Below are 10,837 nucleotides of genomic sequence, written 5' to 3' on the forward strand. Positions count from 1 at the left end.
GGTAGCGAAAACGAAATTGAAGAAGAAACTGAAGCTATTGAGCCATATCGGTTTGAACCGTATGCAAGCGAAACCAACGAAAACGACACGACAGCCAGCGACACGGGAGAAAGCGAGGACGAATTCAGCGATCGCCTTCTAACCAACGATTGGTATGTGTTTGTTTGGCATTAAAGGAAACTAACAACTATGAACTAGGTTTACAGCATATGAAATACATTTGGCAACAACATGCACTTTGAGAGTGCAGACAGCCCAATTTTCATCAATTAATATATTCTGTAGACATACCCTCATCCGCTGATCTGTCCAGTTTTGGAGTTGATGTCAGCAGGCCAAGGAAGCTAGGGTCGATATTCTTCTCTTGATCATCTTCGGTGGCATAAGGGACGGTGTGAGCCAAGACATCCAGGGGGTTTAGCTCGCTCGTCTGCGGGAACAAACTGCCGCCATTGCTAGCCGTGCTAGCGAGGTCCTTTGTCCCTGAATTGCTCACACACTCCGGCAGATTCAATGGGGGTCTGGCGGCAGATTTCTTTGACTTTATCGTTGGAAATGCATCTGCTTTGAGTGTCGCAGGATATCCACACTTTCTGGCCATCTCTGTCGTAGCATAGCTTTCGTCGGTAAAGTGTGCGGAACAAACGTCCAATTTCTTGCCACTTTCGCATCTTTGGGCCACTGGTGCAACTTGAATCCGTCCCTGTTCGTGTTGTTACACCCTCCGACAACACACCGACGAGGCATGATGTTCCAAGGTACAGAAAACGGTCGAAAAAACGGAAAATAACAGAGCTGATTTGACTCTGTGTTTGCGACTTGTCCAGGGTGTACCCCGCCTTCCACCCGAATGCAGTTGGGATAGGCTCCAGCACCCCTCACAACCCCGAAAGGGATAAGCGGTAGAAAATGGATTGGATGGATGGATGTTTCAAAAATTTGCAAACATTTCTAAAAAAAATACTTTTTTTACATTATTAAGGGATATAGTGGCCCTGTGATGAGGTGGCGACTTGTCCAGGGTGTACACCGCCTTCCGCCCGAATGCAGCTGAGATAGGCTCTAGTGACCCCGAAAAGGACAAGCAGTAGAAAATGAATGGATGGATGTTTAAAAAATGTGCAAACATTTCTAAAAAAAATACTTTTTTTACATTATTAATGGATACAGTGGCCTTGCGATGAGGTGGCGACTTGTTCAGGGTGTACCCCGCCTTCCGCCCGAATGCAGCTGGGATAGGCTCCAGCACCCCCGCGACCCCGAAAGGGATAAGCGGTAGAAAAAAGAATGGGACTGTTGGAGGTTTCAAAAATTTGCAAACATTTCTAAAAAAAAAATACTTTTTTACATTATTAAGGGATATAGTGGCCCTGCTATGAGGAGGCGACTTGTCCAGGGTGTACACCGCCTTCCGCCCGAATGCAGCTGAGATAGGCTCCAGTACCCCCCGCGACCCCAAAAGGGACAAGCGGTAGAAAATGGATGGGATGGATGGATGTTTAAAAAATGTGCAAACATTTCTAAAAAATACTTTTTTACATTATTAAGGGATATAGTGGCCCTGCTATGAGGTGGCGACTTGTCCAGGGTGTACACCGCCTTCCGCCCGAATGCAGCTGAGATAGGCTCCAGCAACCCCCACGTCCCCGAAAAGGACAAGCGATAGAAAATGGATGGGATGGATGGATGTTTCAAAAATTTGCAAAGATTTCTAAAACAAATACTTTTTTACTTTATTAAGGGATATAGTGGCCCTGTGATGAGGTGGTGACTTGTCCAGGTTGTACCCCGCCTTCCGCTCGAATGCAGCTGAGATAGGCTCCAGCAACCCCCCGCGTTCCCGAAAGGGATAAGCGGTAGAAAATGGATGGATGGATGTTTAAAAAATTTGCAAATATTTCTAAAAAATAAATGTTTTACATTATTAGGGGATATAGTGGCCCTGTGATGAGGTGGCGACTTGTCCAGAGTGTACCCCGCTTTCCGCCCGAATGCAGCTGAGATAGGCTCCAGCACCCCCCGCAACCCCGAAAGGGACAAGCGGTAGAAAATGGATGGGACGGATGGATGTTTAAAACATTTGCAAACATTTCTAAAAAATACTTTTTTACATTATTAAGGGATATAGTGGCCCTGTGATGAGGTGGCGACTTGTCCAGGGTGTACCCCGCCTTCCACCCGAATGCAGCTGAGATAGGCTCCAGCAACCCCCCGCGTTCCCGAAAAGGACAAGCGGTAGAAAATGGATGGGATGGACGGATGTTTAAAAAATTTGCAAACATTTCTAAAGAAATACTTTTTTACATTACTAAGGGATATAGTGGCCCTGCGATGAGGTGGCGACTTGTCCAGGGTGTACCCCACTTTCCGCTCGAATGCAGTTGGGATAGGCTCCAGCACCCCCCGCGTCCCCGAAAGGAATAAGCGGTAGAAAATGGATGGATAAAGAATATTGTATAGGGATGTCCGATAATGGCTTTTTGCCGATATCCGATATTCCGATATTGTCCAACTCTTTAATTAACGATACCGATATCAACCGATACCGATATCAACCGATATATGCAGTCGTGGAATTAACACATTATTATGCCTAATTTGGACAACCAGGTATGGTGAAGATAAGGTACTTTTTTTTAAAATTAATAAAATAAGATAAATAAATTAAAAACATTTTCTTGAATAAAAAAGAAAGTAAAACAATATAAAAACAGTTACATAGAAACTAGTAATTAATGAAAATTAGTCAAATTAACTGTTATAGGGTTAGTACTATTAGTGGACCAGCAGCACGCACAATCATGTGTGCTTACGGACTGTATCCCTTGCAGACTGTATTGATATATATTGATATATAATGTAGGAACCAGAATATTAATAACAGAAAGAAACAACCCTTTTGTGTGAATGAGTGTAAATGGGGGAGGGAGGTTTTTTGGGTTGGTGCACAAATTGTAAGTGTATCTTGTGTTTTTTATGTTGATTTAATTTAAAAAAAAAAAAAAAAAAAAAAAATAAAAAAACGATACCGATAATTTCCGATATTACATTTTAACGCATTTATCCCTAATATTGTATGTGGAATTTTTTGAGGACAAAATTGAATTTATTCCATTTTGGAATAAGGCTGTAACATAACAAAATGTGGAAAAAGGGAAGTGCTGCGAATAGATTTGTACAAAGCACTTTTGCCGGCACAGCATCGTATCGTGCAATGTTGTAACTACTCCCGCATAATCCTGGATTATTCGATTTCGCCCTTTAAAAAAAAAAAAAAAAGATTTTTGCACATTTTTAATTTAAAAAGCAACAAAAATCCACCCTGAATTTCACAACTACGCCCATAATTTCATGCCGTGTGATGACTATTGTGGCATAATAACATCTCAAGACCTTTTTGTCTTTGAATATTTTTTCACAAAGCCTGGAAAATCAATTCAACGTTTCACGAATAAGCCTCTCACGATTATTTTTTTTTCTTTTTATCCAGGAATGAGGATGTGAAGCAGCCGCACAAATCCTACCAAGTGCATTATTTAAAAAGTGTCTAACTGCAGTGCTTTTTTGTGTCCTAGGGGGGTCACTAACCTACCGGCCTACCCTGCCAGTGAAGCAGCACTGAAAATCATCATGACAGGAGCCACTGGAGAGCAGGAGCTCTTCTACCCTTGGTACACCTACATCCTCACCCTTAGTAAAGACTTTTTCCCCTCCATCAGGGACTACATGGTGCTAAGTTCTTACAACTACATCCCATGAGTGTGACCTGTACTTTTAAGGCTATACACTTCTAGTGGGGGCTCAGGTGCTTTGACTTGATATTTAATATGTATACTTATGTAATTTGGGATTAGACTAAATGTGTCTAAAATGTTCGCCTTGTTAACACGTTCCTCATACGATAAGTTTACTAAATGTAGAAAATGTTGAGCTGTGTCCATGGGTGTTTTACTTTGATCTACTATATCTCAGAGAGGAGAAATAGTACTACTACTACTACTACTACTAATAATGATGATAATAATAATAATAATGATGATGATAAGTGTTAATGTGGCTTGGGGATGTTTGCTGTTTGAGAGGATAAGTTGCAAAATAAACTAAAAGGGTTTTTGTTACATGGATAAAAAGTTGATGCACTGAGACAAATAAAATATTGTGAAAAATGTCATTCAAATTGGGTTTTCTTTTGTTGTCTCATCTCCTATGGTGATGGCAATGTTATAGGTTTTATTTGTTTTACATGGAAAAACACATGAAAAAGGATTTTATAAGAGGTCATGGTGAAATAAACAATAAACAATACATAGATGAAAATAATGAATACAGAAAATACTGGTATTAGTATAGTAGTAAATCATATTCGGTACTATACCGCCTCTAAAAAGTTGCATCACAACATCTTTTGTTTAAACAAAAATGTATATTATGTTTATAAACTCAGGAAATACGTCCCTGGACACATGAGGACTTTGAATATGACCAATGTATGATCCTGTAACGACTTGGTATCAGATTGATACCCCAATATTGTGGTATCATCCAAAACTAATGTACAGTATCCAAACAACAGAATAATAAGTGATTATTACATTTTAACAGAAGTGTAGATAGAACATGTTAAAAGATAAAGTAAGCAGATATTAACAGTAAATAAGCAAATAGATTAATAATTCATTTTCTACCACTTGTCCTTAATAATTTTGACAAACTAATAGAATGGAAAATGCGGCATATGTCAGCAGCTAAATTAGGAGTCTTTGTTTGCTTACTTACTAATAAAAGACAAGTTGTCTTGTATGTTCACTATTTTATTTAAGGACAAACTTGCAATAAGAAACATATGTTTAATGTACCTTAAGATTTTTTGTTAAAATAAACGGAATAATGCAATTTTCTGTGGTCCCCTTTATTTAGAAATGTATCGAAAAGTATCGGTACCATACTATTGGTATTAGTATTGGGAATGGGACAACACAAAAATAATACATACATGAAATGAACGAAAAAGTTTAAATAATAACATAAAATAATTTAAAACAAATAAAGCTTACTTATTGCAAAATACAAAACCTCACATTTTCGCAAACATTTAATTTGATCTTTCCTTGGGACAACAATGAAGAAACATTTTAGTACAGTGTAAATAAGTCAGTGTGTAACTTGTGAAACAAACAATGTAAACTTAAAGTAAGTCAACACACAGCCATTCAACAACAAAAGTAAAAATGTCCAAATCGGACCCCCTTAGCCATTTTTTTTCCCTCCACGGTGTCATGTGACCTGTTAGTGTTACAAGGTCTATGGTGAAAATGGGGACAAGGCACGTCAAATTAGGCGTTATATTCCGTAACAAAGCAACTATGCAAAAAAACATTTTTGTTGCTGCATATTAAGAATGTTACGAAACCAGTCTTTTTCATCTTCGTAATATCGCTACAATCCGTCCCATTTTGTCCACTAATGACGCGGAAATAATTGTGTTTGTTACACCCCGCCTTAATTACTGTAACGTATCATTTTGGGCAAGAATTAAAGGATTACAGTTGGTACAAAATGTGACTGCGAGACTTTTGACCAGAATAAGAAAGTATTATATTATGCCAATATTGGCCAACTTAAGGTGTGGCTTTAAAGTAGCAATAAAGTGGAAAAACATGTTGTCTTTATATGTTTCATTGTGTCCATTAAACCGTATCCAATTATATTTACAATCGGCAAATTATGTGAAAACACCGTCTAAACATCACAAAATGCCACAAATTTAGTCAGCGATTTTGAATATTCCTCTTCAACTTGGCTAATTATGGAGAGTGACATCACGGTCGTAAGGCTTCTGCACGCTGACCTTGTTATCAGATCAGTCATACTGGAAATACGCAAAAATTTTAAAAACATATCAAGCAATCAATGTTTACTTATATAGCCCTAAATCACGAGTGTCTCAAAGGGCTGCACAAGCCACAACGACATCCTCGTCAATGAGAATGACTATGAGAAACCTTGGAGAGGACCCTCTAGGGGAGACCGGATGCAATGGACGTCGAGTGGGTCTAGCATAATATTGTAACTAACTGAACAAAACATGATCCGGGCGACGGATAATGACATAGGTCACGTTATCGTTTTCAAATTCGCAAACTTTTCGTCAGTATTTCAGCCTAACGTTAGCTAGCGTGGCTAACGTTACAAAGTGTAATATTTGATATAACTTGCGTGTCAGGAACTCGCATGGCTGCGGTATTTGTGACCTCAAGATGCAGGAACCAGGAGAGCGGAGACAAGGTAAGAGGATTTTAAAATGGTAAATGGTAAATGGGTCATACTTGTATAGCGCTTTTGTACCTTTTTAAAGGCCTACTGAAATGCGATTTTCTTATTTAAACGGGGATAGCAGGTCCATTCTATGTGTCATACTTGATCATTTCGCGATATTGCCATATTTTTGCTGAAAGGATTTAGTAGAGAACATCGACGATAAAGTTCGCAACTTTTGGTCGCTGATAAAAAAGCCTTGCCTGTACCGGAAGTAGCAGACGATATGCGCGTGACGTCACCGGTTGTGGAGCTCCTCACATCTGCACATTGTTTACAATAATGGCCACCAGCAGCGAGAGCGATTCGGACCGAGAAAGCGACGATTTCCCCATTAATTTGAGCGAGGATGAAAGATTTGTGGATGAGTAAAGTGAGAGTGAAGGACTAGAGGGCAGTGGGAGCGATTCAGATAGGGAAGATGCTGTGAGAGGCGGGTGGGACCTGATATTATGACTAAAACAGTAAATAAACACAAGACATATATAGCCACAACACAACCAGGCTTATATTTAATATGCCACAAATGAATCCCGCATAACAAACACCTCCCCCCTCCCGTCCATATAACCCGCCAATACAACTCAAACACCTGCACAACACACTCAATCCCACAGCCCAAAGTACCGTTCACCTCCCCAAAGTTCATACAGCACATATATTTCCCGAGAGTCCCCAAAGTTACGTACGTGACATGCACATAGCGGCACGCACGTACGGGCAAGCGATCAAATGTTTGGAAGCCGCAGCTGCATGCGTACTCACGGTACCGTGTCTGCGTATCCAACTCAAAGTCCTCCTGGTAAGAGTCTCTGTTGTCCCAGTTCTCCACAGGCCAATGGTAAAGCTTGACTGTCATCTCTCGGGAATGTAAACAATGAAACACCGGCTGTGTTTGTGTTGCTGCAGTCGACCGCAATACACCGTTTCCCACCTACAGCTTTCTTCTTTGCTGTCTCCATTGTTCATTGAACAAATTGCAAAAGATTCACCAACACAGATGTCCAGAATACTGTGGAATTTTGCGATGAAAACAGACGACTTAATAGCTGGCCACCATGCTGTCCCAAAATGTCCTCTACAATCCGTGACGTCACACGCTGACGTCATCATACCGAGACGTTTTCAGCAGGATATTTCAGCGCGAAATTTAAAATTGCACTTTAGTAAGCTAACCCGGCCGTATTGGCATGTGTTGCAATGTTAAGATTTCATCATTGATGTATAAACTATCAGACTGCGTGGTCGGTAGTAGTGGGTTTCAGTAGGCCTTTAAAGGGGAACATTATCACCAGACCTATGTAAGCGTCAATATATACCTTGATGTTGCAGAAAAAAGACCATATAATTTTTTTAACCGATTTCCGAACTCTAAATGGGTGAATTTTGGCGAAATAAACGCATTTCTATTATTCGCTCTTGGAGCGATGACGTCACAACGTGACGTCACATTGGGAAGCAATCCGCCATTTTCTCAAACACATTACAAACACCGAGTCAAATCAGCTCTGTTATTTTCCGTTTTTTCGACTGTTTTCCGTACCTTGGAAACATGCCTCGTCGGTGTGTTGTCGGAAGGTGTAACAACACGAACAGGGACGGATTCAAGTTGCACCAGTGGCCCAAAGATGTGAAAGTGGCAAGAAATTAGACGTTTGTTCCGCACACTTTACCGACGAAAGCTATGCTACGACAGAGATGGCAAGAATGTGTGGATATCCTGCGACACTCAAAGCAGATGCATTTCCAACTGGACTGGACAGATCAGCTTTCAGGAAAAGAGAGCGGATGAGGGTATGTCTACAGAATATATTAATTGATGAAAACTGGGCTGTCTGCACTCTCAAAGTGCATGTTGTTGCCAAATGTATTTCATATGCTGTAAACCTAGTTCATAGTTGTTAGTTTCCTTTAATGCCAAACAAACACATACCAATCGTTGGTTAGAAGGCGATCACCGAATTCGTCCTCGCTTTCTCCCGTGTCGATGGCTGTCGTGTCGTTTTCGTCGGTTTCGCTTGCATACGGTTCAAACCGATATGGCTCAATACCTTCAGTTTCTTCTTCAATTTCGTTTTCGCTAACTGCCTCCACACTACAACCATCCGTTTCAATACATGCCTAATCTGTTGAATCGCTTAAGCCGCTGAAATCCGAGTCTGAATCCGAGCTAATGTCGCTATACCTTGCTGTTCTTTCCGCCATGTTTGTTTGTATTGGCATCACTATGTGACGTCACAGGAAAATGGACGGGTGTATATAACGATGGTTAAAATCAGGCACTTTGAAGCTTTTTTTTAGGGATATTGCGTGATGGGTAAAATTTTGAAAAAAACTTCGAAAAATAAAATAAGCCACTGGGAACTGATTTGTAATGGTTTTAACCCTTCTGAAATTGTGATAATGTTCCTCTTTAAGGAACTCAAAGGGCTTTGACACTATTTTCCACATTCACCCATTCACACACACACATTCATTCATTTTAATATACAACACGGAGAAGGAAGCAGGCGTGCATGTAAGGTTCTTTAACATAAGCAATCCTCAAGCGCTGAGGGGCAGGCATGAATAGAAGCCTGCTGATTGGCACCAGGTGTGGTCCAGGTGCTGCCAATCAGCAGCAGGTGAGGGGAAAACAGTGCTCAGCGGACATGTGCAGAAAATGGAAATCAAAATAAGAGCACTGATAGGAAATTAACACAAAACGAGGAAGCACGAACAGAAATGAAGTGACAGATCGTCACATTGTGCAGAAATTGGGGGATTTTCTCTGGCCCAACCTGGTCCAGTCAGCATCTGACATCCCTCGCTTTGAAGGGCCTTCTAATTCTATATGCAAAGAGTCATTGGGGCACCACGACCCTCACGGGAATGTAGGGATTGGGCTAAAAAGTAAAGCAAGGGGAGTGTATGAGGACTGGCCCTCAATCTCAAAAAAGTGGGCACTCAAATAAGTACCTTCAATGGCCATATGAGGGCAGTAATGCCAAGGTACTGAAATATTCCAAATATCCAAGGCCCTTGAAAACCATCTCCATTTTACAAAAAAACAAAACATGTATTGATACAACAATTAAAATAAAACAACATTTTATAAACATCTAATTGTGTCGATACAGCCCTCCCTTTTCCTATTCGTCACTATCTCACTTAAGTTCTTCTGCTCTATGCCAGGAAGGAAGCTGACCACGGTAGTGATTGCAGGCTTCCAGCAGAGCTTTGCTGTCTCACTGGGTTCCTTTTGTGTCTTTGTTCGCTTGCTCCAAAAGCACCGCGGGCATCCTGTGAAGCTGTTGGCTCAATCCAGACTTGGTGGTCTTGGCTTTATTGTCCAGCATCCTCGAGGGTTGTACCCTGCTGATATATAAAGGTGGGTGTGGGGGCCAAGGGGCGAGTCTCTACAGTGTACCCTGGGTGAGTTGTCAAAAAGAAAAGTTTGAGGCATGATGCCTTTTTTTGCGTTCAAACCTTTCACATACTTGCAAGTTTGTGCACAGAGCAGAAGAAACAACTTACCCCAAAAACATATTTTTGAGGTTTGGAAACCGGTTTGTATAGAAGTGTCTCAAATATGCCATTGTTGAATAAACCAACGACTGAAAAGACACAATCCTTTTCTTTTTGTTTTGTCCTGTTCAGGTACTCAGGCAAATTTGTTTTTTAACTTTATTAACTGGATTTAAAGGGGAACATTATCACCAGACCTATGTAAGTGTCCTTGATGTTGCAGAAAAAAGACCATATATTTTTTTTTACCGATTTCCAAACTCTAAATGGGTGAATTTTGGCGAATTAAACGCCTTTCTATTATTCGCTCTCGGAGCGATCGGGAAGCAATCCACCATTTTCTCAAACACATTACAAACACCGAGTCAAATCAGCTCTGTTATTTTCCGTTTTTTCGACTGTTTTCCGTACCTTGGAGACATCATGCCTCGTCGGTGTGTTGTCGGAGGGTGTAACAACACGAACAGGGACGGATTCAAGTTGCACCAGTGGCCCAAAGATGCAAAAGTGGCAAGAAATTGGACGTTTGTTCCGCACACTTTACCGACGAAAGCTATGCTACGACAGAGATGGCAAGAATGTGTGGATATCCTGCGACACTCAAAGCAGATGCATTTCCAACGATAAAGTCAAAGAAATCTGCCGCCAGACCCCCATTGAATCTGCCGGAGTGTGTGAGCAATTCAGGGACAAAGGACCTCGGTAGCATGGCAAGCAATGGCGGCAGTTTGTTTCCGCAGACGAGCGAGCTAAACCCCCTGGATGTCTTGGCTCACACCGTCCATTATGCCACCTAAGATGATCAAGAGAAGAATATCGACCCTAGTTTCCCTGGCCTGCTGACATCAACTCCAAAACTGGACAGATCAGCTTCCAGGAAAAGAGAGCGGATGAGGGTATGTCTACAGAATATATTAAGTGATGAAAATTGGGCTGTCTGCACTCTCAAAGTGCATGTTGTTGCCAAATGTATTTCATATGCTGTAAACCTAGTTCATAGTTGTTAGTTTCCTTT

The 10,837-nt window shown here is 41.0% G+C and overlaps 1 protein-coding gene across 1 annotated transcript in view; it reads left to right on the forward strand.

The window, feature by feature from the left end:
* The window catches only part of hsd11b1la (hydroxysteroid (11-beta) dehydrogenase 1-like a), a 30,498-nt gene extending 26,327 nt beyond the window's left edge, over positions 1-4,171 (forward strand). Inside the window, exon 6 of the mRNA XM_061977897.1 lies at positions 3,576-4,171. Coding sequence (XP_061833881.1) covers positions 3,576-3,759 — 184 coding nt within the window. The 3' untranslated portion in view covers positions 3,760-4,171. The remainder of the gene's footprint in view (positions 1-3,575) is intronic.
* Positions 4,172-10,837: the final 6,666 nt, after the last annotated feature.

This window comes from Nerophis lumbriciformis, linkage group LG18 (genome assembly GCF_033978685.3).
Source record: "Nerophis lumbriciformis linkage group LG18, RoL_Nlum_v2.1, whole genome shotgun sequence".
NCBI classification, from domain to species: Eukaryota; Metazoa; Chordata; class Actinopteri; order Syngnathiformes; family Syngnathidae; genus Nerophis; species Nerophis lumbriciformis.